General features: G+C 39.7%; 1 protein-coding gene across 4 annotated transcripts; it reads left to right on the top strand.

Moving 5' to 3' along the window:
- Positions 1-210: 210 nt before the first annotated feature.
- Positions 211-27740, top strand: MLH3 (mutL homolog 3). 4 transcript variants are annotated; one of them, XM_019427181.2, is made up of 13 exons: positions 211-282; positions 1603-4961; positions 8152-8250; positions 8941-9026; positions 9782-9886; positions 11255-11327; positions 16936-17007; positions 18318-18429; positions 19429-19588; positions 24794-24817; positions 24928-25006; positions 26242-26393; positions 27370-27740. In XM_019427181.2, exons 2-13 carry the CDS (start codon positions 1667-1669, stop codon positions 27490-27492), a joined length of 4380 nt encoding a protein of 1459 aa, XP_019282726.2. In that variant the 5' UTR covers positions 211-282; positions 1603-1666; the 3' UTR covers positions 27493-27740. The 4 variants fall into 4 exon arrangements, with proteins under 4 accessions (XP_019282726.2, XP_019282725.2, XP_053745594.1 ...); XM_019427180.2 differs by having other exon boundaries at positions 235-317; XM_053889619.1 differs by lacking the exons at positions 211-282; positions 1603-4961; positions 8152-8250 and adding an exon at positions 285-317.
- The last annotated feature ends 182 nt before the right edge of the window (positions 27741-27922 follow it).

Here is a 27922-nt window from a genome sequence, read left to right as displayed (position 1 = left end):
GCAAAGGAGGAAAGGGGAAAGGAAAACGACAGAAACAGAGAAAACTGCTTGAAACGGCTTTTCACACCATGCGAAAGGGGGATAAGGATTGAGAACTAGGGGTACCAGTGTGAAGAGACCCCGCCTAGTCTCCCAGTCAGACAACAGCTGGTACGCACGCGCATTTGGGTGTCACCGACGAAAGCGCGTTCCCAGAAGCGCAAGCGCGTTCCCAGAAGCGCATGCTCGTGGCGCGTGCGCGAGCCTCGCGAGCGAACGTGCGCGTGCCCGGCGTCCGAGGCGGTGGGTAACTGGGAGTTGGTGAAGCGCGGTTCGAGGTGACTTGGGGGAAAAGCACGCGTCGAAAGGATGATTCCGGGAGCCCTTCTAATAGCGGAAAGGCCGTAGCGACCGCCGCGAGCGTTTCTCGGACCCGGCTGTGCAGGGGCTCCGGGAGGCCTCTTGCGTCGGGCGGCAGGGGTTCGGCCTGCGAGTTGGGGGAGGGGACGGGGTGGAGCCTGAGCCTGGGGGGCCCGCGGCGGCTGTCCTGTCCCCCCGCCCCCGACCCGGAGCTCTCGCAGCTCGAGACCCGGGCCGAATCATCCCCTTTGACTGTGGCCCTGAAAAGACTGGGTTGTAATAAGGAAATCGTGAAGTTGGGTAACAGTCTCAGAATACCTCTCATTTGCTGCCGGCTGCAAAGTTCCTTATATAAAAAAACATCAGCTCTGCGATTATAACTGTGATGTCCGGGCTTGAAGAACTAGCCCTACCACCTTCGAGAGGTCCAGCCCATGCTGCTCTCTCCCCTATGAAGGGAGACCTTTAATGGCACTATAATCTTCATATTTTTTACCTGAAGGGAAAACTTAAAATCAAGTTCAGATAGCCCCTGACCATCACTATTCTTGTGAAGGTAGTTTGTAGCCGCCATGTGTAAATACCCAAAGAATGGTAATACAGGGACCTTCTGAAAACTTTCTGTGAAAGTAATATGTGGACAAGATCTAAAAATCAAATGATACAGAAAAGTTCATAATGAAAATTCCTGCCTTATCGTTTTGCATTCCCGGTCTTTTTCCCCGGAGACAACATTTAACCAAGAATAATAATCTCTTGACCCCCATCTCTTCTTGATACAAAGATTTGATTTTTTAAATTTCTTCTGTCTTAACCGTTCATTACAAGTTTTTACTAAAAGTCATGGTTATTGTGTAATGTATAAATATTATGAAACTAGCTTGGACATTTTTTTTCATGAATTTCTAGCTGAATTTAATTTAGACATCTGTTTTTGGTGAAGTGATTAGAATTGTGAACACTGTCTTATGGGTCAACTTCAAGCGTGATTATGATTTCACTTTAGGGCATGTGGGATTTAGAAAGGAGCAGTGAAAATTATGAAATTGCGAATGCTGCTTTGGATATTAAATCCATTGCACTAAACATGAGCTGTGTGATCTGTGTAGAGATCAAAGCTATAATTTGTTTTGTTTTTTACAGTGTGGTTTAATAAGAGATTTAATTTACCTCAAATGGCATTTCTCCCTTATGCTTGAGAGCAATGGATAATGCTCCGTAGCTCTGAGGGTTTGATTGTGTGTGTGTGTTTTCCTCCCATAGGCAATTATTTCCGGTCAGAGAAGGAAGCCAGTGCCTGGCCTTCTTAACCAGCTTTCTACCTGCCATGATCAAGTGCTTGTCAGTTGAAGTACAAGCCAGATTGCGTTCTGGTTTGGCTATATGCTCCTTAGGCCAGTGTGTTGAGGAACTTGCCCTCAATAGCATTGATGCTGAAGCAAAATGTGTGGCTGTCAGGGTGAATATGGAGACTTTCCAAGTTCAAGTGATAGACAATGGATTTGGGATGGGGAGGGATGATATAGACAAGGTGGGAAATCGTTATTTCACTAGTAAATGCAACTCGCTACAGGACTTGGAGAATCCCAGGTTTTATGGTTTCCGAGGGGAGGCCTTGGCAAGTATAGCTGACATGGCCAGTGCTGTGGAAATTTCATCCAAGAAAAACAAGACAATGAAAACTTTTGTGAAACTGTTTCAGAATGGAAAAGCCCTGAAAGCTTGTGAAGCTGACCTGACTAGACCAAGTGCCGGGACAACAGTAACAGTATATAACCTATTTTACCAGTTACCTGTAAGGAGGAAATGCATGGATCCTAGACTGGAGTTTGAGAAGGTCAGGCAGAGGATAGAAGCTCTTTCGCTCATGCACCCTTCCATTTCTTTCTCTTTGAGGAATGATGTTTCTGGTTCCATGGTTCTTCAGCTTCCTAAAACCAAAGACATATGTTCCCGATTTTGTCAAATTTATGGACTGGGTAAGTCCCAAAAATTAAGAGAAATAAAATTTAAATACAAGGAGTTTGAGCTCAGCGGCTATATCAGCTCTGAAGCACATTACAATAAGAATATGCAATTTTTGTTTGTGAACAAAAGACTGGTTTTAAGGACAAAGTTGCATAAATTCATTGACTTTTTATTGAGGAAAGAAAGTATTATATGCAAGCCAAAGAATGGTTCTGCCACTAGACAAATGAATTCAAGTCCTCGGCATCGGTCTAACCCAGAACTCCATGGGATATATGTAATCAATGTGCAGTGTCAGTTCTGTGAATATGATGTGTGCCTGGAGCCAGCAAAAACGCTGATTGAATTTCAGAACTGGGATACTATTTTGGTTTGCATTCAGGAAGGAGTGAAAATGTTTTTAAAGAAAGAAAAACTATTTGTGGAATTATCAGGTGAGGACATTAAAGAATTTAGTGAAGATAACGATTTTAGTTTATTTAGTGCTACTCTTCAGAAGCATGTGTCTTCTGATGAGAAGGGTGACCAGGTCAGTTTCCAAGAAGCATGTAATAGCATTTTGGATTCCTATGAAATGTTTAATTTTCAATCAAAAGCTGTGAAAAGAAAAGCTACTGTAGAAAACAGAAGAAACACACAGAATTCTAGAGATTCAGAAGCTACCAGAAAAAACACAAATGATTCATTCTTGTACATTTGTGAATCAGATGGCCCAGGCCATGGTAAAGTGACAGAGTCATCTTTACAAAACAAAGATAGCTCTTGCTCAGAATCAGGGATCTTACAACAACAGACAGCTGAAGCATCAGAATGGGGAGAAAATGGGAAACATAAAAAACTTTGCTTAGAACGTAACTCTTCAGAAAGTCCATGTGGAACCAGTTCAGAAATGTTTGTAAACCCTTTTCAGACATCATACTGCTTTGAGAAGAATAGAGAAGATCTAGAAATACAGAAAGCAAGTGCTATTGTTAATGGCATGGCTGCCAGTATCCTGAAAAATAATGGAGTTCAGAATCAATTAGAGAGATTTAAAGACGCTACCAAAATGGGATCCCAACCTCTGCCTTTTGAGACAACGTTATTGAGAGTACGTGGTGCTCAGAGAGAGGAAGAGAAAGAAAAACAACCTAGTAATTGTGGAAGAGTAAACATTTTTAGTTATGGACAAGTTAAATTATGCTCCACTGGCTTTATAACTCATGTGGTACAAAATGAGCAAACTAAATCAACTGAAAGAGAACATTTACTTAAAAACTGTATTCAACCTGGTCCCGTGAGTGCCCGAGAAACATTTGTAAACAGAGCATGCCATTCAGTTGAGACTCCAAACATCGAAGATCCAACCAGCACTTTAAGTAAAGACTTTGCTCAACTGTCTGACAAGAAATTGTGCAGAACAAATACAAGTTATGGGCTAGAGAACAAACCTGTAGAAACTTGTGAAAACATTGCTGTTTCTCAGGAAGGTACTAAAGAATCACACATGGATTGCTTATTACTTGACACATCCTCTTCTTCCCCTTGGTGTAGATATGTTTCAAATGGTAGTAAGAAAATAGATAAATTTATTGGTTTCTCCAAACCTATAGCCCGTAAGAAGCTAAGCTTAAGGTCACAACTGGGATCTTTAGAGAAGTTTAAGAGGCAATATGGGAAGGTTAAAAGTCCTCTGAATACAGAGGTGGAAGAAAATAATAATTCTGAAATCTCTACCAATCTCGGTCCTCAAGTTGAATCTGACATTCCATGGAAAGAGAAGAATCACTTAGACAACTCAGGCATTTGTAAAATCACTACTATGAAACATAATGATTCAAATAACAGTTGTCTGCCAGTAAGTCACATCTTTTACTCAAAGAAGTTTCCATTCTCTAGTGAAGAAGATTGTTTGGAACAACAGACTCCTTGCTTAAGAGAAAGTCCTGTAACTCTAAAGGAATTATCTGATTTTAACAGAAAACCTTTGGATGCCAAGCAGTCTCCTAAATCTTTAGCCTCTAAATTATCCAGAATGAAAGGTTCCGAAAGAGAGACTCAAGCATTGGAAATGATGAGTCATTTTAATGAACTTCCACAATCAGATTCTAGTAGGAAAGACCATGACTTGTGCAGTGGGTTAATCCTGGATTCTTGCAAGTTATTTAAAAATGAGTATAAAAAAATAGACAGTGGCATCATTCCAGTGTTGGACTCTGTCACACAGGATAATCCCTTCAATAAAGATAGTAAAACATACTCTAACAACAACACAACAGGGAACTCCGTGATACCAGAAACTCCTTTGGTATTACCCCGTAGTCATTCTAAAGTCATCAGTGAAGATACGGATGTTCTTATAGCTTCAGACCCACAGACAGGAAGTCCTGACTCTCCCAGTAAAATGTTAATGAGTCACATAGAAGATGGCACAGCTGACAGAAAACGAACTCGTTTTCAGAGTGAAGAATCTATAGCAAGAACTTGTTTTGAAAATGAAGAGTCAAACACATGTTCTTTGGATTGGCAGCAGCATTTTGATGTAGCCCTGGGAAGAATGGTTTACATCAACAAAATAACTGGACTGAGTACATTCATTGCTCCTACTGAGGATGTTCAGACTGCTTGTACTAAAGACCTGACAACTGTAGCTGTGGATGTCATACTTGAGAATGGTAAGTATATATATATATATATATATATATATATATATATATATATATATAGTGCTATATACTATACTATAGTATAGTATACTATACTATATATATAGTGCTCACTGGCATGGAATGCTTTTGAAGGTGGTAATAATGGCCAAAGAGTAAGATAATCATTGTCCAAAGAGATTATCTCAGCTGATAGATCATTTTCAAGTTTAATTATAAAACATGTGTTTTATGGTATATAAAGATTCTCTAGGTCCAATACTATTTACATCTAGAAATACAATGAAAGACAGAATGGAAGTGTTTGTATATGGATGTGTGGATGTGTAGGAGGGTGAGACCATTTTTCATGAAAATGGCACTATTAATAGTTGAGAAGATCCACAGTGCTTCCCTAGCCTCCTTTCTTCTCTCTCCCAAACATAAAACTGTCCTAGAAATTTGTCTTTAAAGATACCTGCAATGCCAGTGTGATATTTTTCTGGAAGTTGCTCTCTGCAGCTCTCAGGTGAAAAGCCAGAATGATCCTGTAATCATCCTGGGTTTCCCCAGAAGTCTGTGGCTCAGTACAGTACTATATTTTTGAACTGTTTTTGTGTTTTTAGAAAAAAGGACTTGACCATGAATTTTTTGGAATGTAGGTTAAGTGTGTATTTTCCCAACTATACTTTTCAGACATGGTTTATTATAATACATATGCTAATCCATTTGATCTGTTTATGCTATAAGTAGCCGTTATTCAGGAAGACAGTAATGTGGCTTTGAAATCATACCACAAGGCTACAACAGAGCCTAGATTGGGACTCTTGAGTTCTCATGTCTCAGTCAACATTAAAAGTGACATTGTTTTGGCAGTGTGTTGAGAGCCAGATGTTGGGAGATGGTAAAACTGATTTCCATCTGGCTATAATCTTGGTTTCGCATCAGGAGGATAAACATTAAATGTGCATACATATTAAAAGTCTTGAATGTTGCAAAAGAATGTAAACTGTATGAATGTAATTGTAAATTGACTTGTAATTCTCCTTAGCATGAATATCTCTAGTAGGAGGCTCTGATTTATCTAAGGTTAAATAAGGCCTTTATTTTTCAGTGGTTTCCAGTTTTTTCCTCATGAAAAAATAATCACTGTAGTAACTTTCAAAGTTTTAAGTAGGAGAACTGTCTTTCAGCACTGCTCCTGAGACTCTCAGGTGGCTCTTAAAGACATACGTGATTTTCAGTTGATGTAGTTTTATGTCCTGTTTTATACGACTGCTTATCGGAAGTAAACCTAAAGCACTGGCACCTCATCTTCCTGAAATGCAACTGCTTTTAAATGGAGACAAAAAAGGCCGCGATTACATTAACCTGAGATGGTTGCTGCTGAACCAAAGCGGGAACGTCAGCTGCCGCACACAACATGAACATCTGCTTCCGTTGAGCCGATCTAGATGTTTAAAACACTTCAACCTATTTAACTTTCTGCATTAGCAAGTCTTGTAGCAAGTCTCTGAAGTGTCCTGTTAACTCAATTCCATAAGAAAAATGAAAATAGAAAAGTATGTTGGGTATAGAAATGAGTTTCATGGAAAGATGGCTCCCCCATTCACAGTGCATGTCATACCTTCTGTAAAGGGCTAACGTGTGGTAGGACGTTGGGACACTGCTGAACCATACAGAAAAACGTTACTTAGGATGAATTGTTAAGAGGCAAATTAAATCGTACACAAGAGAATATCTATACAGGTAATTTTAAGGAGTGGTGTAAGTCTCCAAGCCTTGGCAGTTTTTTTCTTTAAAATGCCTTTAATTCTGGGGTGCCTGGGTGGCTCAGTCGGTTAAGCATCTCACCTGGGCTCAGGTCATGACCTCACTGTTCTTGAGTTCGAGCCCCCGCTGGGGCTCCGTGCTGACAGCTCAGAGCCTAGAGCCTGCTTCCGATTCAGTGTTTCTATCTCTGCCCCTCCCTGGCTCGTGCTCTGTCTCTCTCTGCCTCTCAAAAATAATATATAAAAACATTAAAAAAATTTTTTTGAAGGAAGAAACATTAATTTAAAAAAATTAAAATGCCTCTAATTCTGTCCTTTCTATTACCAATAACACAACCTAATTTCACCTTACCCTTTCATTTTATCATTCTGAATTCATCTCTCCAGTTCTTGTCCAATGGATTTATTGTTTTGAAATAATAGTTCCATCATGTTTTGGCCCCTATTCAAAAACTGTCAAATGCAGGCATTGTTTCTAAAACTCAATCATCCTTTAGAGAGGACGGCAGAATTTAGGCCAGATATTACTGGACTTTGGAGTTTATTTTTTTAATGTATGTTTTTTTATTTTTGAGAGAGAGAGAGAGAGAGCAGAGAGGGATAGAGAGAGAGAAGAGGAGAGAATCCCAGGCAGGCTCCATGCTATCAGCACCGAGCCCGATGTGGGGATTGAACTCAACAAACCGTGAGATCACAACCTGAGCTGAAATCAAAAGTCTGATGCCTTACTGACTGAGCCACCCAGGCACCCCTGGACTTTGGAGTTTAAATTGAGAACTTTTCATTCATTTATCTGTCCATGTATTCATTCATTTATTGTTCACACTGCTAGGTTGCAGATTCACTGGCTTGGCTTTCAGGAGTTCACAATCAATTAGGGAAGACAGCTATGTAAACGTAATATCAGATAAATGTTATAATAGCAACACATTTTGAGTATAAGAGACATAAACCTGGGGACTTGTGAAGGTTGCACCAAGTAGTGAAGGCTAACAATTAAGTACCAGTATATGTCAAATACCAGCTATATCAACCGTGACACTTGACATTTTGGACTCCTAACTCTTTGTCGTAGGGTTCGTCCTATACATGTAGAATATTTGGCAGTCCCTAGCCTCTATCTCTGCTAGATACCAGTAGCACCCCTTACCCAGGTTGTGACAACCACATGTTGCCAAATGTCTCTCATACAAAATTGTGCCCATTGAGAATCAGTGATCTGTTTTAGTGCTCATTCTGTCTGGTATATGTGGATAACGGGACTAAGCATTAATGTAGGTTCCTAAATTAGCAGCATAACTCATTAAAGAACTCTGACTCTCAATCTCGTGCTTGGTAGTCTGCTTCGGGTCTCAACTCCATTTGTGCAGAAAGATTTTAATGTAACTTGATTTTTTAATAATTTATATTTTGAGTTCAAATGTCTAGGTTTTCTTTTTTACATTTAGGATCTCAGTACAAGTGTCATCCTTTTAGAAGCGACCTTGTTCTTCCCTTCCTTCCTAGAGCTCGGGAAGAGAGGACTGTGATGAGACAGAATAACAGAGGTAGGGGCAAAAACAGAGGTTGCCGGGACATCTAGTACATACTGTACCACCTAACTAAAAAAATTTTTTTTAAAAAGCAGTGTTGTGTTATTAAGCTTGATCAGGGCCAGCTGTGCCTTCCTGGAACCAGTAATTCCCCACGGTCCTATTTAACAGCAGAACTAAGTAATTCAGTGCATGCATTTAGATCAGAAATTACTTTTCCAGACTTGAAGTCAATACTGGGTGATTATGCACAGTCTGTGGTGTCTTGTGATTGAGAGAATATCTCTTATTTTTAAAGATTGGAGTTGCACTCCGTATTGTAGTAGGTTTATGTAAGCAAAATCCTTATTTTAAAAAAAAAGGCTACAGATTCTTTGTTTCTAAAAATAGGTAAGGTATATTTTTATCTAAAGGAAGTGAGACTACTAATTTGAACCAGTTTCTTCTGGATTTGTATTCTGAAATATCTCTTGAAAATAGTTTGGAGAAAAAGCTATAATGCCAAAAGATACAGTCATCAACTCTAACTTAAAAAGTAACAGATCAGAACAATTTAGAGATCCAGCAAACACTAAACTTTTGTAGAATATTGGGACAATATGTCTGATCTTTGGTCTTGCTGCTGCACCACAGCAAACAGGAGTGCCACTCACCTTTTTTTCTGTGGCTGTCGATGCCAACTTGATCTGTTTCCTTTTGCCTTAGATGCTGTGGATGATACTGTTGGTAGAGAATCACTTCAGTCTTTGTTCTCAGAGTGGGAAAATCCAGTATTTGCCCGTTATCCAGAGGTGGGTCTGTAGCAAATTTTCTTTGCTTGTTATTTTAAAATTTGTACTTCATTTAAGCTGGATATGAACATGAATGGCTATATTAATTTTTAATTACAAGCGGAAAGTGGGCATGTTTCCAAATAATTTATTTGGAAATACCATTTAATATAGAGAGGAGAAATCAGAATCCATAGAATTTGGGAGCTCAGACATTCTGGATTAAACATGTGTAGTCAGTGTGTGATGAGTTGAATGTGTTTACCACTCTTACAAACCCTATCTTGCAGCTTTGGCAGGGTATTTAGGGTGGTGATAATTAAAACAAAACAAAACAAAACAAAAAGCACTGTTACATCATCAGATAAAATAGCGAGTCTTCTACTGGAGGAACAATTCATCATTGGACGTGAGTGTATGTGTTCTCAGTGGGTTATCACAGAAGGTACTTTGTGTGTTGTGATAAAGGTGTAGAATAAATGAGCACTTGATTACTGATTTTTCAGTTAGGATGTGTTTGAGGACTTGATCATGGAGCATAAACGAATTGTTATTCTGAAACAACATTGGTTTTTGTTAGTAATTTTGTTTATACCCCCAAATTATTATTTAAGACTAATAATTCACAGAGCTTTTTGAATTTCTCTAAGTTCCCTGAATTCAACCCACTTCTAATAGGTTCTGTGAAAATGATAAAGCAGTTTGGGGTCTTTGGTAAAACAGTTCTGCAGATATAAAGAATTAAAAATTTAAATGATGTTTGTGCTGCTTTCTAGGTTGCTGTTGATGTAAGCAGTGGCCAGGCCAAAAGCCTCGCGGTTAAAATTCACAATGTCTTATATCCTTATCGTTTCACCAAAGAAATGATTCATTCAATGCAGGTAAGAGATTGACTTTGAAATCTCATAAAAATATATATAAGACCTAAGCTGGACTAACTCTTGTGAAATTGGATTTATTTAATGATCTAGACCACCTTGGTCAAGGCACGTGTGTTTTTTTAAATCTTACTAGAACTTTTATTATAAGAAAAAGCAGGGACCAATTTTAATTACAAAGGAAAAAATGTCTTTAGTAGTGTGAGCAGGTTGGAGGGATGAATTAAGGATTGAGGCTCACAGTTTCAAGGATTATATATTGACTTTATATTTTGACAATAATTTATAAATCAACTAAATCCTGTACAGACATTGTCCTTAAATGTACAACAGTGCCCCTTTGTAAATGACCCTCTATTGTGTGAGGCGACAAATGACATGGCTTAGGAGACTCCAGATTGAGGAGCAGTCTTAACAAAAGGGACCCCTTGTCTCATCTGCTTTGCTAGTTTGCCCTCTCCTTACACCACTCAGGCTGTCTTCATCTCCTTATTTTCAGTATGGAAACAAATTAGGAGGTTAGATAGATCTAGGTAAATCCCTCACATGGCACTGACCTGGTACCAGAGCAAAGCAAGCTCTTGATCACCCAAAGTGGGGCATGAGCTCACCTGATGTGGGACTTGAAGTCATGAACCGTGAGATCATGACCTGAGTTGAAGTCAGATGCTTAATGACTGAGCTGCTCAGGCGCTGAAACAACAGTTTTAGTTAAACGATAGGGACCGAGGCAGGGAAGGGCAATGAGAACCTTGTCTGTACCTGGACAGAGAGGAGTCCCCAAGGGTTAAAGCCCCTGGTGGCTATTAACTTACTACTTTAAGGGATTAGCTCCTCTGAAACGGTTTTCCTTACCTTTGCAAAATGCAAAATTTATTTCAGCCCCATTTGTTAGCAGTCTCTGGCCATGAGTAGGGGAGGAGCAGAGAGAGAGGGAAACACAGAATCTGAAGCAGGCCCCAGGCTCTGAGGTGACAGCACAGAGTCCCACGCAGGGCTCGAACTCACAAGTCATGAGATCATGACCTGAGCCGAAGTCGGATACTTAACCGACCAAGCCACTTGGGCGCCCCTGGTCATAGTTACCTATGAGTAAGAGTCCTGTTGGGAGAATCTCAGGTGTGCTCTGTAGAGTTTTGTTGCTTGTGTGTCCTTTTTAGAATCCTTAGCCTGTAGTCTCCTTCCTTTTATGCCTTCTGATAGCTCTGCTTATTTTTTTAATCCTTCCTAATGACTCCCTTACCATAGTCTTAGATATGAAGATTGTAATGCAAATAACTCTTAATTAAGTGCAGTTTTATCTCTTTGTATACAGATGAGGCTTTGTTAACTTTTATTTAGTGTTATACCACTTATTTGAATATATGGCAGGTTCTACAGCAAGTGGATAACAAGTTTATTGCCTGTTTAATGAGCACCAAGACTGAAGAGAATGGTGAGGCAGGTAAGAATGGAGTTTAGCCTTGATTAATAACCAGCTGGTCTCCTAATAGCCTCCTTTTAAGTTTTTTTTTTAGTGTTTATTTATTTATTTTGAGAGAGAGCATGTGTGTGTGCAAGCGTAAGCAGGGGAGGGGCAGAGAGAGGGAGAGAATCCCAAGCTAACAGCACAGAGCCCAGTGTGGGGCTGGAACTCACAACCATGAGATCATGACCTGAGCCGAAATCAAGAGTGGGATGCTTAACCGACTGAAACACGCAAGCACTTCTTAAGATATTTTTTATATATAATATAGTTGCAATGATTTGGACAGATTAAAGCCAATTGGGAAAACCAATCTAAATTTATATGAAAGAACATTGTTTTTTTGTTTTGTTTTTTGTTTTTGAGGGGGGGCACAAGTGAGTGATGGGCAGACGGAGAGGGGGCGGAGAGAGAGAGACTATCCCATAAGGGGAAGAGAGAGAAAGAGAAAAGCTGGGCTCACCCAGAGTGGGGCTCATGCTCACCTGAAGTGGGGCTCGTGCTCACCCAAAGTGGGGCTTGTGCTCACCCAAAGCAGAGCTCACCCGAAGTAGGGCATGAACTCACCTGATGTGAGACTAGAACTCAGGAACTGTGAAGTTATGACCTGAGCCGAAGTCAGATGCTTAAGGACTGAGCTACCCAGGCATTGAAACAACAGTTTTAATGTGCATTAGTTCTGTATACATATACAGAGACATATGTATGTAAGATACATTTCAAACTATTAATAGTAGTTGCCTTTGGAGTGACAATGAGAGTGGGCAAAGGGGAAATTTCATCTTTTATTCTTTAAAATATGTTATATTGTTTGACTTTTTGAGGCTTCACGTATTCCCTTTGTAATAATAGAAAGTTCATATAATGAACCCTGCTAAGTTTATCAAGAATTACATACAATATCTCGGTGACCTACTTTAATAAAGCAATAATAGTTTGTAAATAATAACATTAACTCATCCAACAAGCATTGATTGACTGCCTGTTGCATGCCAGAGACTGTACTAGGCCCTAGCCCATAATGGTGGCAAAAAATTCACATGTAAGAGAAACAGATAAGGACATAAACGTTAAAGTTTTAATTCTAGCTAACATTACGGGAGAAACAAGATGCTGTAAGAAACTGTACAGAGAGATTTGAATTAGGGAGGTCTGGAAAGGTTTTTTTTGGTAAAGTGAGGATGAGTATGAGCATTTAACTAAGTAAAGAAGGGAGGGAGGAGTATTCTGGGCTGAGGGAATGACATACACAATTTGTGTTGACTCTCCTTGAGTGAGAGGAAGCAGGACAAGTACAGCTGGAGTGAGAGTGCAGAGATGAGGCCAGAGAAGTAGGTCAAAGCCAGATCTTAAGTGCCAGTTACAAGCTTTGTATTTGTCCCGACACCAATTGGAAACAACGGGAAGCTTTCTGTTTTCTTTTTTTATTGTTTTTACAGTGGTACATGTCACATTCCATTTGTACTTTGAAAATATTGCTCTGGTTGCAGTGTGGAGAATGGATTGGGGGTGGGGTGGAGTCCCAGTACCTGCAAAAGGATTGGTAGGAAGGATATTTCAGTATCTAAAAATGATAGTTGGTGAAGCCTAGCGAGTGCATTGGGAAGATATGTAGGAGAGAAAGTCAGCAGGGTTTAGTGATGCATTGGCAATGGGAAGGGAGATCAAAGATGACTCCTGATTTTCTGACCTCTGTAACTGAGTGGATGATGTTCCTGGACCAGGTGACAGAGATCACAAGGAGAGCCTTAGAAATCTGTGACATGGAAGAGAAGGACTGAAGGAGGGTGAGGGTGAAAGAAGACTTGTTTTTGTTTTTGTTTTTTTCCAATCGGAAGACTCTTGAGCACATTTATGAGGCATGCGTGATAGTGCAGGTGGCTGAGAGCCCTGAGCACCAGTGGAGGGTTTGGGCCCAGACCAGTAGACCGGCAGGCGAATGCTTCTAAAGTTTGAAAGCAGCTTATTCTCTTTGTATTTCAAAATATTCCCTTTTACCTTGCTTACATTGTAGATTTATTTAGTAAGTGTCATAATAGGTCAGAATTGTCATAAATATGGATTCAGTGAAAGTCAAATTCTAGTAGTTTGTTTTGGAAAAATGAATAGATTTTTTTTCTAAGGTTTTGATGACCTAGAATTCTTTGTTGTTTAATACCAAAATCTCTACTAATGGCACCTAGGATGGGGTTACTAAGAAAATCTAAAGAAGAGAAAATACATTACAGTACTGTACTGGTCTTTTTTAATGTTTTATTTATTTTTGAGACAGAGACAGAGCATGAGTGGGGAGGGGCAGAGAGAGAGGGAGACACAGAATCTGAAGCAAGCGCCAAGCTCCGAGCTGTCAGCACAGAGCCCGACGCGGGGCTCGAACTCACGAACTGTGAGATCATGACCTGAGGTGAAGTTGGACTCTTAACCAACAGAGTCACCCAAGCATCCCAGTACTGTACTGTATTTATCGAAAAAAATGTACACATAAGTGGACCTGTGCCATTCACACCCATGTCGTTCAATAGTCAACTTTAGTCAGATACCACCAAAGAGTACTCTTAGATAAGTACATTTTTTAAATAAAAATGTAAGTGCTTTTACTGTCACTCATTAGTACTAAAAGCAACCTGTTCCTATAATCGACTTATTTTAATATGTGCACATAATTTTGTAATTGACAAATATATTATTGTTTTAAAACTTTTTTTTTTTTTTTTTTAAGTAGGCTTCACACTGAGCACAGCACCCAACACAGGGCTTGAACTCATGACCCTGAAATCAAAGCCTGAGCTGAGATCAGCCGGACACTTAGAGAACTGAGCCCCCCAGGAGCCTCTATTACTGTTTTTAAATTAAGGTGAAATTAATGCCATATATTGGCATTTTGTATTGCATGTTTCCACCTATGATAAAATACAGTTGTTCAGTTATGATACCCCAAAGAAAAGGATTCGTTCATTTATTCTGTAAATATTTGAGTACCTATTATGTGCCTGGTACCATTATACATGCTGGGAGTACAACAGATAAAATTCCTTGCCCTTGACACCTGGGTGGCTCAGTCGGTTGAACGTCCAACTCTTGATTTCAGCTTAGGTCATGATTCCAGGGTTGTGGGCTTGAGCCCTGCATTGGGCTCCACACTGAGCATGGCACCTGCTTAAGATTCTCTCTCTCTCTCTCTCTCTCTCTCTCTCTCTCTCTTTCTTTGTCTGTCTTCTGCCCCTCTCCCCTGCTCATACTCTCTCTCTAAAATAAATAAATGAAAATAAATAAAGGGAAAAAAGAATCCCTTGCCCTTATGAAACTTCTATTGTGTTAGAATATCAAAAATACAGCTTCTGATGTGATTAAATTACTTTCATATATTCTGCTTCATTCAAGGAATAGAAAATGTTGTGAGCCCTATGTAGACTATGAATCATTCTGCCACCATCACGTACAGGATTGATTTCTTAGGGTTCCTGACTCTTGGTAATTCACACTGACTCCAATTTCAAGTTTGAGGTTACTCCCTCACAATTTATTATTTATTCCATTGTTTTGCCCAATACAGGATGTTCAGTATTCATCACAACCAGCTGCAACTCCTCCTATCCTCAAAGGAATTTAAAATTCAATATTTTGGGGCCTATTCCTGTGGTTGAACATACTGTCAGAAAAATTAGTTCCTTTTTTTTCCTGAAGTCTTAAGCTCTCATGCCATGAATTTGATGGTGTCATAAAAACATTATATCCTTTAGTAGAAATGGAAAAAACAGGTATTATCTATTTTGATCAAATTCAGGAGGAGAGCTTTTATTTCAAAACAACTGATAGCAATAGACCTCAACCTTTGGACCAGATTAATAAAATGACAAGATAAAAAGATGTACTAATGTAATTGAGAATCAGTCCTCCTGTCAGCGAGAAAGGGATTTCCCTGTAGGTTTGGTTTTTTGGGTCAGGACATTCTGCCTTCTTTCTTGTACTTGAGAGTCCAAAGCCTTTCTACTCAAATGCGTGGTCTGTAAATAGCATCAGTTGGGAGTTTGTTAAAATTGCAGAATCTCGTGTGTCGTCTGTAACCTACTGAATCAGAATCTGCACTTTAATAAGATCCACAGGCGATCTGTATGCCCATCAAAGTTTGAGAAACCTGGGTCTAAAACAAGGCAAGCTGTGGCTGTGGGTCAAATCCAACCATCACCTGCTTTTGTGCACCCAGGGAGATGAGAATGGTTTTTACAGTTCTAAATGATTGAAAAAGCAAAAGAAGAATATTATTTCTTGACACATTAAAATTATATGAAATTAATATTTCAGTATCCATAAATAAAGTTTTATTGGAACACAGCTACAATGTTCACATACTGTCTATGGCTGCTTTGGTTCAAAAGGAATAGTGAGTAGTTGTGACAAACTATATGTCCTAAAAAGCCTAAAATATTTACTGTCTGGCCCTTCACAGAAAAATTTTCTGACCTCTGATCTAAAGTAGACTAGATCTGGGGTACCTGGGTGGCTCAGTTGGTTAAGCACCCAACCTCGGCTGAGGCCATGATCTCTCCATTCCCGAGTTGAGCCCTGCGTTGGGCTCTGTGTTGACAGTTGGGAGCCTGGACTCTGTTTCAGATTCTGTGTCTCCCTCTCTCTCTCTGCCCCTACCCCACTTGCACTTTGTCTCTCTCTCCCAAAAATAAATACATATTAAAAAAAGAAAAAATTTTTTTAAATGGACTGCATCTGGCCTGCACCTTTTTAATATGTAAATGGTTTGTGAGAAAAGTTTAAATTGGCCAGAAGCAGCCTGTCTTTAAAAAAAATTCTAATTACACTTACATTTAAAATACATAATTATTATATAATGTAAATCAACAAATTGAATTTATATGTTTGGTTATAATGTTTCTTAAAGTGAATCACATCTGTCATTTATTAAAAGTGTACTCTCTGGAAGTAAAAAGTGCACTAGAATTACATTCTCTGTGGGCTCCAGAGTAGCTTGCAAATCAAAGTCAGCTGATTTTGATAATGTGTTTAAGGCCCTTCATTGTATCAACCTGAATTAATAAAGCAAAATCAGTTGTTTTTTATTTTATTTTTTTATTTTTAAAGATTTTTTTTTAACGTTTATTTATTTTTTGATACAGAGAGAGACAGAGCATGAATGGGGGAGGGTCAGAGAGAGAGGGAGACACAGAGTCCGGAGCAGGCTCCAGGCTCTGAGCTGTCAGCACAGAGCCCGACGCGGGGCTGGAACTCACGGAGTGCGAGATCATGACCTGATCCGAAGTCGGACGCTCAACCGACTGAGCCACCCAGGCGCCCCGCAAAATCAGTATTTAAACATTAGGAATATAGGGCTTTAACCTTGTTTTGTAAATGAAATACCAATGTATTAAAAAGTTTCTCATTAGGGATAAATTTATAGTTTTCCCCATAATTTCAATTTTTTAAGAAATGAAAGATACATACTAAGTATGTATGTCTTTCTTATGCTTATGTCATTAGCTAGTTTGAATTAACCTTTTTTTCCCTCCACACAACATGATTATTTTAATCTTGATCTGAGAATTTGATACTCCAGTAATCCTTGCTCATGTTCTAGGTGGAAACCTGCTAGTCTTAGTGGATCAGCATGCCGCCCATGAGCGTGTCCGTTTAGAGCAGCTGATTGTTGGTAAGGATCTGTTTGGAACTAGAAAATATGTGAAACTGCCCTGCACAGTTAGTATACTGAAAGAGTTTTTCTAACTGTGGCTGTCATGAGGAAAGATGAATTGTATGTTTAAAAAAAGTAATCTGAAGCCTTCTGGTTTGGCTTCTTGTTTAACTGAAAGAATATAGTGATTCACTTTACGGATTCGAATTTGGTGGTCTTACATGGTCAAAGACATATTTGCCATACATTTGTCATCAACCCTAAGGGTTGGGTACCTAAGGATTAGGCTACTTTATCGTGACATCCATCACAAAGATACGCCCCTCTGTGTGCCCATATGATCTTGGTATACCTTCTTCACAGTTCGTCAGGCAGAGACCACCACCAGCTCAGAAGGCCCAATATATTGTTTGTACTTTAAAATTTGTTTTGGAATAGGTGGTATGAGTTCAAGTCTGAAAGGTACAAAATGGAATATGATCAAGTCTCCTTTTTACCCTTGTTCCCCATCCCACTTAGTTTCTCTCCCCAGAGACAACCAATATCACTAATTTGTTATATGTTTCTCCAAAGCCAATATGTGTTTTTTGCTGTGCAGCGTTGGTGGTATAGTGGTGAGCATAGCTGCCTTCCAAAGCCAATACGTGCCTTTTAATCTTTGCTCCGCTCTTTTCTTATCATGAGGCAGTGTTCTCCAAGTGGTAAAATCCCAGGAAAATCTTTACCCCTGTAGTCAAATAATGGAAAACTATGTCAAAGAGGTAGGTGAGGACCTAAAGAGATAGTTCATGGGCTAGAATGGCAATGATATTACTTCCATGTTCACTTTTCCGTATGAAATGAAGACCTAATTGTTGAGAAAGATATGGTAAAAGCAGTGTTAGAAAAACTGGCTATAGGCTTGAGACCATTCATTTGAGAATAGTACTGACAAATTCTCTTCAGAGACTGGGAAACCTTTCTGAAGGAATGGGAAACTGTCTTGAACCACAGGATTGTATAGTAAACCAATTTTATTTCTTAAGTAATCAACATTATTCACCCCATTATTAAAATCACATTTATTGACTATCTACAGGAACATTGCATTGTTCATTTGAATGTAAGACTGAAGTCTTAGACATCTTACTTTGGAAATACTGCTGAAATGAATAAATGGTCTGGATACTTACTCGTTTGACTATAATAATGGAAACTCAAAGCCTCAACCGGTTTGAACACACTGCTGAGCACAATAATAGTTAACATGGCTGTGCCTTCTCATGCTCTTCTTGAAGTCTAGAAGACTTCATTTCCTACTCTGAACCCATTCGTTTCTTTTCCAATAGATTCCTATGAGAAGCAACAGCCACAAGGCTCTGGTCGGAAGAAATTACTGTCTTCCATTGTAAGCCCTCCACTAGAGATAACAGTGACAGAAGAACAAAGCAGACTCTTACAGTTAGTACTACCATGAGGACATGATATCTATAGTATAAACTCTCACAGTAATTCTGCGCAGTACAAGCATACCTGTTGTTCCTTTTTTCAGATGAGACCCTGAGGCCAAGAGAGGTTACATGACTTGTTCAAGGTCATAACAACTCTTGAATGGTGTAGCAGGCTTTCAGATGCGGGTCTTCTGACTTCAAATGCTGTTCTTTCCACTATATCACAGCTGTTGAGTATAGGATAGAGTTTCCTTGATAATTTTTTCCAGCAGTTGGCTTAGAATCCTCTTACCATTTCTTGGAAAAGTCCGTGTTTATGCTGTGCTGTTTCTGAAAGCAAAGTTACTGCAGTAATTGCTTCCATTCTGCTTTGCCTCGGTGCATTCTAGATTCTTAGTTTTCATTACCATAATCATACTGGGAAGAAAGTAAAACACTGGGCCGCAAGGAAGGGGCAAATCATATGGTGAGTCATAAGATAGGACGTTTTCCCACTTTTGGGTGGCACAAATTATTGGAAATAAAGAATTGTCTCTGAATTCATGTCAGGTTTGGGAATATGCTACTGCCAATAAATCTTTTTCCCTGGGGCATGATGTGTAGTAGAGGCAGATCCATTTATTTACATCCAGTTAATCAGCACTTCTCAGTTCCTAGGGCTGTAAATTACCTCCCTGCTTTAATGCTGATTCAAAACATTCTCAGCCCTTCTATTTGTGCCAAACTCCTTGAAGTGCTAGCAGCGAGAAGTTAGCAGTTCCTCGGTGAAGAATAAAAACTTAGGAACAAGACTTAGAAACAAATTGATTCTCTTAATGGAAAAGAGAAAAAAAATGAAAGTTACTGTAATTCAAACAGGAAATTTGATAATAAAATCCTAAACAAATGTATGAGAAAAGCAGTACAATTTTTAAAATTTGTGGCATCTTGTGAGAAACCCTCCAGTGCTTGGGACTGGTGCTGAAATGCGAATGAAGTAATAGTTTTGTAATTGAGGCTCTCTCTTTAGGTGCTACCACAAAAATCTGGAAGATCTGGGCCTTGAAATTATATTTCCAGACAATAGTGATTCCCTGGTCCTTGTAGGAAAAGTACCACTCTGTTTTGTACAAAGAGAAGCCAATGAACTTCGAAGAGGAAGATCTCCTGTGACCAAGAGTATTGTGGAGGTAAGACTGCTTCAGATGTTGAGGAAATTGCTAACTGAGGGTAACCTCCTGTTTTCTTTAGAAATTCTGTGTTCATCTTTCATCCAACAAGTATCAATACCTGCTGTGTACCAGGTGCTAGAAATTAAAAGATGAATTAGCTCAAGGTGAAGAAGGACATCTAAATAATTACAAATACAATGAAATTTGGCCAGTTAGAGGGATGTTCAAAGTGCTATGAAAATACAAAATGATTACTATGCCCAGGGGGGTGGAGTTCAAGGAAACTGTCACAGAAAAGCTAATTTTTTCCTTAGGAAAAATCTGGTAGAACAGTAGGAGCCTGCCGAGTGCAGAAGAGAGAAGGGCGTTCTAGACAGAACAACAGGTATCAGAGACTTGGAGCAGATCCTGTGTTTAGGGAACTACCAGTATATATGGCTCGAATTAAGATATATACGTAGTGGTGAGCTAGATGAGGCTAGATAGGTCATCAATACGAAATCATAAAGGAATTTAGCATATTCTGCTGAGTAGTTTTCATTTCACCCTCTACATTTGTGTTTTGGTAAACGTCTGGAAAACTGCTTTTGGGATACGACATTGGAGGTGTTGAAGAGAACTAGAACTTCTTTACTTATGTGTTTCGCTTTTTTTTTTTAACAACAAACAGTTTATTTTGTCTTTGTTGCCTTTTCTTTGCTCCTTTCTGTTTTTCTATTAGAGTTTTCTTTATTTCTCCTTGTTTTCCTCTGCTAGTGTAGAAGTTACATATTCCATGGTCACCTGGATGGCTCAGTCGGTTAAGCATCCAACTTCGGCTTAGGTCATGATCTCATGGCTTTGTGAGTTCGAGCCCCGCATCGCGCTCTGTGCTGACAGCTCAGAGCCTGGAGCCTGCTTTGGATTCTGTGTCTCCCTCTCTCACTGCCCCTTCCCCACTCGTGCTCTGTCTCTGGCTCTCAAAAATGAATAAATGTTAAAAATTTTCTTTAAGTTGTTACATATTCCATTTGTATTACTTCAGATTAGCCTTGAATTTTAGCCTTAACAAAGTTTAAGGTAATTTGCTTCTCTATTCTCTTCCTAAACTGTACAAAAGCCTTACAACCCTTTATCTTCCAGCATTCCCCTCCCATCTTCCATGTTGTGGCTCAGTATTTTAACTTGACCTTTTTTTTTTTTTAAATTTTTTTGTTTTAATGTTTATTTTTAAGAGAGAGAGAGAGACAGAGTGTGGGCAGGGGAGGGGCAGAGAGAGAGGGAGACACAGAATCCAAAGCAGGCTCCAGGCTCTGAGCTTCAGCACAGAGCCTAACGTGGGGCTCGAACTCACAGACCACGAGATCATGACCTGAACCTAAGTTGGACTGAGCCACCCAGGCACTCCAACTCGACCTGTTTTAATCTCCCTGGTAGTCATTAATTTTATAGAGTCAATGTTTATTTAGATTAACGAAAGTATTTACCAGTGTCTTTGTTCAGTGTTGCTCCTTGCATCCGATTATTCATTCTGTGTTCAGCTTTCTTTTTGCTGAAAGCTTTTAAATGTTCTTTTATTAAGAGTCCGTAAATGATAAACCATCTTTGAAAATGTCTTTATTTTGCCTTCACAATTGCATGATTGTTGAGCTAAGCAGGGAATTTCCACATTGTCAGTCATCCCTCAGTGTTTTGAGAACTTTGACGTTCTCTATGCCATTGAAGTCCATTGTCAATCTAGTTATCATTACTTTGTAGGTAATCTGATTTTCTCTCTGGTGGCTTTTAAGACTTTCTCTGTCTTTGGTGTTCTGCAGTTTCCCTATGATCTATCTTTGTTTTCATTTCCTTCTTCAGATTCACCATGCTTCTTCCACTTGGAAAATGTACAGTTATTGTCGCTTCAAGCACTGCTCTTCTGCCATTCTCTCTCATTTCCTAGAAATCCTGTCAGATGTCTACTGGACCTACCTTTTTAACTTCTCTGTCGTATTTCCCATTGTTTTACCCCTTCGTGATACATTATCTTCTAGTGAGTTGAATTCTCTCTTCACCTACTATTTAACCAGATGTTTACCTGACCCACTGAGCTTTTTTATTTCCATGACTACATGTTTTACATTCAGAATGTTGGTTAGGTTTTTTTCTCATATCTGTCTGTTCTTTTTTCATGGTGTCCTATTTAATTCATTGTGGTTTCTACTCCTTATTCATCTCTAACTTTTTCTGTTTGGAGCACAGGTAAATCCACATGAAGTAAGTCTACAATTTTCCCAGAAGTCTGAGTTACTTTAGTCATATCTAAAAATAAAAATTAGAAGATAGATTTAGTAGATAAATTGTATGCTACATTGATATGGGAAATGTTTGAGGCAGGGAGCACAGTTGAGAAGCTATTGATTGCACTGGTTCAAATAGGAAAGGATGAGGACCTAAGTCAACAGCATTGGGAATTGAAAGGAGAGACATATTTGAGACATAAGTTGGAAAGTAGAATTAAGAGGACTTGGTGAACAATAATAGAAAGTATAAAAGGGATTAAAGGAGAAAAGATAAGATAGGATTCTGAAGGTTCTAGCATGGATGACTGGAAGGATGGTAATGCCATCAACAGAAAAAGGAAGTAGAGGAGGAGGGGTATACCTGCCTGGGGAGTTAGATTATGAGCCTGGGTTTAGTTGCATTGAATGTGCCATCACATGGGGATGTCTAGTGGATAGGCAGGCTTACACATCTGTGCTTGGGAGAGAAACCTGGGCTGTATGTATGTTTGAGGTAGTTAATAGTATATATATTTTTATAACATCAGAAGCTGGAGAAGAGCCTAGAGGAAGTGTGACTGCCTAGGAAGAATATGAAGAATAAAAAGAGAGGAGAGCAAAGGGTGGAGTTGGTGGCACACCAGCATTCAGGGTGCATATATTTTGGCAGCGGTCTGGAAAGCTGCTGCTGAAAAGAAGAAACTGTAAAGGATGATTGAAAATATTTAGTCAGAGAGAGGAAGAAAATCAGGAAAAAGTAATATTACTAAAACCAATGAAAGTTTTAAGCAAGAAGGGAATGGTCAACAATAGCCATCAAGCCTAAAAAGTTGGATTTGGCTATCATGAGGACGGTGTTCCATGGTGGCGTCTGCTCCTAGGGGTGGGGGCGGGGGCGCCCAACCAGGTTGCTATGGGTCAGGGAGGGAGTGGAGGGAGAAGAGGTAGAGCTAAGTAGCCTGCTCTTTCAAGAGTTTTCAGAAGAAGAGAGAGAGGGTGAGAGCTAAAGGTGGTCTGCAGTGTGGGGCAGGACATGGGGTAGAAGAAAGATTTTGGTGTGTTTTCAGATGGGAGAGACTTAAGCATGTCTGTAGGCTAAGGGTGAGAAGACATTTGAGAGGGAAAGGCAGTTAATAGTGCCAGTGCTTGGACCATCATGAGTTTGGCCCTTCCAGAATTGCTCTCTGATCAGACAGCCTTTGCTTTGCTTTCAGCAGTGCTCTTTTTCCCAACACAGCCTTTTTTCTCCAGGGCTCCTCCTCCAAACTGTCTTAAATCCAAAAGATAAAATCTGTTAGAATCTTTTATTGTAATTCAATCCCTAAGTATTTAACCAGAAAATTATAATAACAACTTTTCCCAAAGAGACTTCAAAGACTGCTGGTAAGGAGTTTACTTCAAATTGAAATACAGCTTATGGCTTCAGAAAATCTTGACTATGTTAAGTCACACTGCTCAGGAGAGATTTGTTAATTCTGGAAGAAGCTGGAACAGTTTTGGTATCTTGAAAAGGAGTAGCTACTTGGATCCTGACAGTTGAAAGATCACAAATATTTTCTATAAAGTTCTGTCCTTTAGCCTGATGAGTGCGCCTTTTTAATATTAAGTTATCTGGTATTAATTAAACCATTGAAATGTGACATGAACAGAGATACGATCTTTCTCCCCTTCACCAGGCTTAAAAAATGATGTGTCACAAGTCCCAGATGACCAAGCACAAGAGAGAATGGCAAAGAGGTTAGGTTTGATCTCTGTCCACGCTAAGCTTTTTAATGGGTCAGGTATTCTGAAACATCTTTCTGTGTAGGTTTGTTTGGGAACGTATCCAGCTTTTAAAAAATATATGGTATCTACCACCCAGTGCTTGGTAACTGTACTCATTTGTAAGCATGGTGGACTAGGGTGTCTTTGAGGAAAGGGGAGAATTTTCTGAGTCTGGTTTAACAAGAAGATCTACCATTTTGTAATCTTAGGAAGGTGATTTATACATAGCCAATTCTAGGAGTAAAAAAATCTTGGGTTTTCTTATAAAGAAATTATTAAATGTGCTGTATCTCAAAACAGTTTTTTTTAGCTCCAGAGGTTAAACAAATTGGTAGCATGAAAAATAGCGTCTGCTTTAAATTTCTCTGAAGTCCTTTTGTAAATATTAACATCTGCAGGGATAACTATTGAAAAGGCTACTTGAGGGACAGAAATATACTAGTGAGGAGAAACTCAACAAAATGCCCCCCAAAATAAGCTTTTCGACCCCGAATGGAATTGTCAAAAAAAAAAAATGCTGTGGGAACTAAAGTGACTACTTATGTTTACTATATATCTAAGCGAATGTCCCACTCAGTGCTCCATTGTGTTGATGATCGTTGTGTATTTATTCCGTTTGTGTGTAGCATTACACTTGCTCTGGCTAAGATCGTAAATACACGCAGCCTCTTACTGAGAAGCCTCCCTGAGAGTTAGACTCTGGAATCATCAAAGCTGCTCTCAGCAGTTACATAACTTCATGAGTTATGAGCTGTCTCTGGAGGAAGCTTCAGTAGCTAAATATATTCTCTCTTCAGTAGGAGTTCTATTAAATTGTCTTGGTATTTCATATTCAGAGTGCCTCACAACAAATAAATTATTTGCACCTAAGTGCTATATTGCTGGAACTCTCTCCTTTATGAGGTGTATTTTTTTTTAATATTCCTTTATTTATTTTGAGAGAAAGAGAGAGAGAGAGAGAGAGAGAAGAAGAAGGAGGAGGAGGAGGAGGGGCTGAGAGAGAGGGGGAGAGAGAGAATCCCAAGCAGGCTCCATGCTGTCAGCGCTGAGCCCGACACAGGGCTCAATCCCACCACCACAAGATCATGACCCGAGCCGAAATCAAGAGTCAGACACTCAACTGACTGAGCCACCCAGGCGCCCCAGGAAGTGTATTTTTAAACTATAAAAGAAGAATTACAACAATGGATTAATGCCTGTTTTCCTTTCTGCTTTGTAGGAATTTATTCGAGAACAAGTAGAGGTAAGCCTCTTATTTTGGGGTTTCACACAGAGGCACCACACACAAAAGGCTCTATTGTCGCATTTCCTTTTCCCTTCATTTTCTTAATGAAGAATGTGTTTATGCATTAGCTACTCCAGACCACAGGAGGCATCCAAGGGACTTTGCCACTGACTGTCCAGAAGGTGTTGGCATCCCAAGCTTGCCACGGTAAGACTCAGCACACCAGATAATGAGTGCTTCTGTATGCTAAGCCCCGGCAGGAGTACAGAAGTTATGAAAGAGATAGAAGGCACATTTACTACTCACTTCTTGGAGGGTACAGTTTATTATTTATTTTTTAAAGTTTATTTATTTTGAGAGAGAGAGAGAGAGAGAGAGAGAGCATGAGCTGTCAGTGTGGAGCCCAACATGGGGCTCAGTCTCACAAACTGTGAGATCAGGACCTGATCCAAAATCAAGAGTCAGACGCTTGACTGACTGAGCCACCCAGGTGCCCCATGGAGGGTACGGTTTAGATCAAGAAACTGAATACACGAAGAGTGAACACTAAAAAATTGCTTTTACAAAGCAAAACACCAACACATACATTTGACCATAATTCAGACTGACACGGATGAGTGGAGCGGTAACTCATAGAGGAGATGCATTGTAAGTCAAGCCTTGAACAAACTGAGGGACATGGATTCATAGGATGGAAGAGAAGGTTTGCCACAAGGGGTAGAAATAGCCTATGCACAGATCGAAAGGCAGAAAGAAATTAGTTATATGAGGAGCAGCAAAGGATACCAAGAAATTAGGCTGGTAAGAAAGAATAGAAGCCTATAACAAAAATTTATAATTATTGTATAATTATTTGTTTCATGTTTGTCTCACCTGTTGGACCCATTGGATCATAAGCCCCCTAAAGGCAGAGACCATCTGTCTCATTCACTGCCTGACATAGCTCCTGCTGCACAAAGTACATACTTACAAATATTTGTTGACCGAGTGAATTAATGTATCAATGTCTGCATAAAGGCAGGAAGATTATTATGGAAATAGAAAAAAGCAAATAAAATGGACATTGTGGGAAAAACAACAAGTAGAGATCTTTGTGATAGACTGGCTAAAAGATGATCTTGATTTTACAATCTGTAAGAAGTAAGCAAAATGTTGCCCTTGTCTCTTTGAGAAAAACTCTGAAAGCAGAATCCCAACAAGTGAAGGAATGCCTCCCCTAGGGATTAGAAAGACCATGATTCCGTAAGGAAGAGCTGAGACACAGGTGCATCATGAACCCTTAGTTTCATCCACGTGTCGATAAGTGCCAATTTCAAGCAGTATTGGTCACATGAAAGAAGCCTAAGACACATTTTACTTTTCCCAGATATCTGGCGCTGGCCCAGGGTCAGCACTGTTTTCCTGCTATACACACCATAACCTTGTTTCTGTCTTTTGTGTAGGGGCCATCAAGTTTAATGATGGCCTGAGCCCGGAGGAGAGCTATCGCCTTATTGAAGCCCTGTCGTGGTGCCAGCTGCCATTCCAGTGTGCTCACGGGAGACCTTCTATGCTGCCGCTGGCTGACATAGACCACTTGGAGCAGGAAAAGCAGGTACAGTAATGACTAACAGGAGAAGAGGAGCAAGGTTTATCTTCTCTTTCTTCTCCCGCTCCTATCAGCCAAATGTAGCCTGTCTTAATCCTTTCCAAAATACCCGAGTTTTGAAAAGTATGCATTGAAAGTTTATTTATATAAAATCCCACCACTTCATCTTCTAGCTCAAATTCACCATGGAGCTCAGGCTGCACTGTCAGATTACACACGTGATGCCTTTGTATTTTTTAAGCTTAACACATGTACGGACTGATGTATCCTGGACATCTGTTGCCTACTAGCTCTAGGTTTGATAGGATGTAGAAGGTCTCTCTGGGGCTACAGAAAGTTGGTAGAAACACAGCAAATTTACTGCTAACAAATACAACCTGAACAGCCAGTTTCTTGATGGTGCCTTTGCTGGAAATGGTAGCCATTTCTAAGGATCTCTAGAGTTATGATTTGGGGATCATCCGGCAGGAAACCAAGCTTAGGAGATTTTCACATTATGGTTTGGCCTTGATTACTCAGCAGTCCAGGAACAATGATGTGGATAATGCAATAAAGACACAGAGTGGTTTAAATTAAAGACATTTTCTGTTCTTGTTATAATCTTAAATGAAACAGAACACAAAAACATAATAGGAATGTCCATGTTGCTGCTTTCCAAAATCTTTTCTTTTGCTTGCCTTTCCTTGTAAGGGCTATAAAGTCTTTACTTGCATGGAGTTTTCTGATGCATCCAATAGGCTTTACTCCGTTAAAATCTTACTGTTTCATAGGACAATGAAAACAAACTTTTGTCCTCATTCCTGAAGAGATGGGAGTCTAGACTTAAAGTTGGCAGTCCCGCTTATCCTAAGGAAATCTCTAATCTTTTCTGAATCCAGAAATTAGAAATCCGAACAGATTGGAATAGCCGTAATTAGGAAATTTTTATTTGGTACTTGGCTTTTCAAGCTGCATATGCGAGTTATTCTCTTTCTTCCCACAGATTAAACCCAATCTTGCTAAACTTCGCAAAATGGCCCAGGCCTGGCATCTCTTTGGAAAAGCGGAAAGATGTGAAACAGGGCAAAGCCAGAGGGCATCCATGCCTCCTTGTGAGCCACCGTGAGAACAGAATTATTGATCTGTAAGGAGCCAAAGGGATGCTAACTGCCTCTGAGCAGATAGCATGGGCTGCAGGTACCAGCAGAGTCTGAGGCCACCAGTGTCTCCAAGCAACGTGATCAATCAGTCTTGAGCAGATGATCCCTCCAAGCTAAAGACAGTTCATTCATCTGCAGCTGTGGACTCAGGAGGTTGCCCTATGATATCTACTTTTTTAAACTTATTTAGAGATAAAATTTAATGACTAATTGATTCATTTGTGGGTTTGATTTTGTTTTGTTTTGGTGGGGGGAGGTGGGAGGAGGGGTTGCTTGGTTTTGGCTTTGCAATTTTTTCCAGCCTCATAGTTTGCATTGATGTAATTTACCTATGCTGAACTCCCTGGGATCCATTCTGCCTTCCTAAACAGCCCATAGCCCCGCTCCATTGGTCTC

Source organism: Panthera pardus, unplaced genomic scaffold, assembly GCF_024362965.1.
Source record: "Panthera pardus isolate Hobbes unplaced genomic scaffold, ASM2436296v1 HiC_scaffold_24, whole genome shotgun sequence".
Taxonomy (NCBI): domain Eukaryota; kingdom Metazoa; phylum Chordata; class Mammalia; order Carnivora; family Felidae; genus Panthera; species Panthera pardus.
Note: the sequence above shows the minus strand (reverse complement) of the source record. Positions and strands in the feature narration are given on the sequence as shown.

Coding starts and splice junctions, on each gene's coding strand:
- MLH3 (XM_019427181.2), top strand. CDS start 1,667: ATGATCAAGTGCTTGTCAGTTGAAGTACAAGCCAGATTGCGTTCTGGT. Junction 4,962..8,151: donor GGATGTCATACTTGAGAATG/GTAAGTATATAT, acceptor TTTTACATTTAG/GATCTCAGTACAAGTGTCAT. Junction 9,887..11,254: donor AAATGATTCATTCAATGCAG/GTAAGAGATTGA, acceptor AATATATGGCAG/GTTCTACAGCAAGTGGATAA.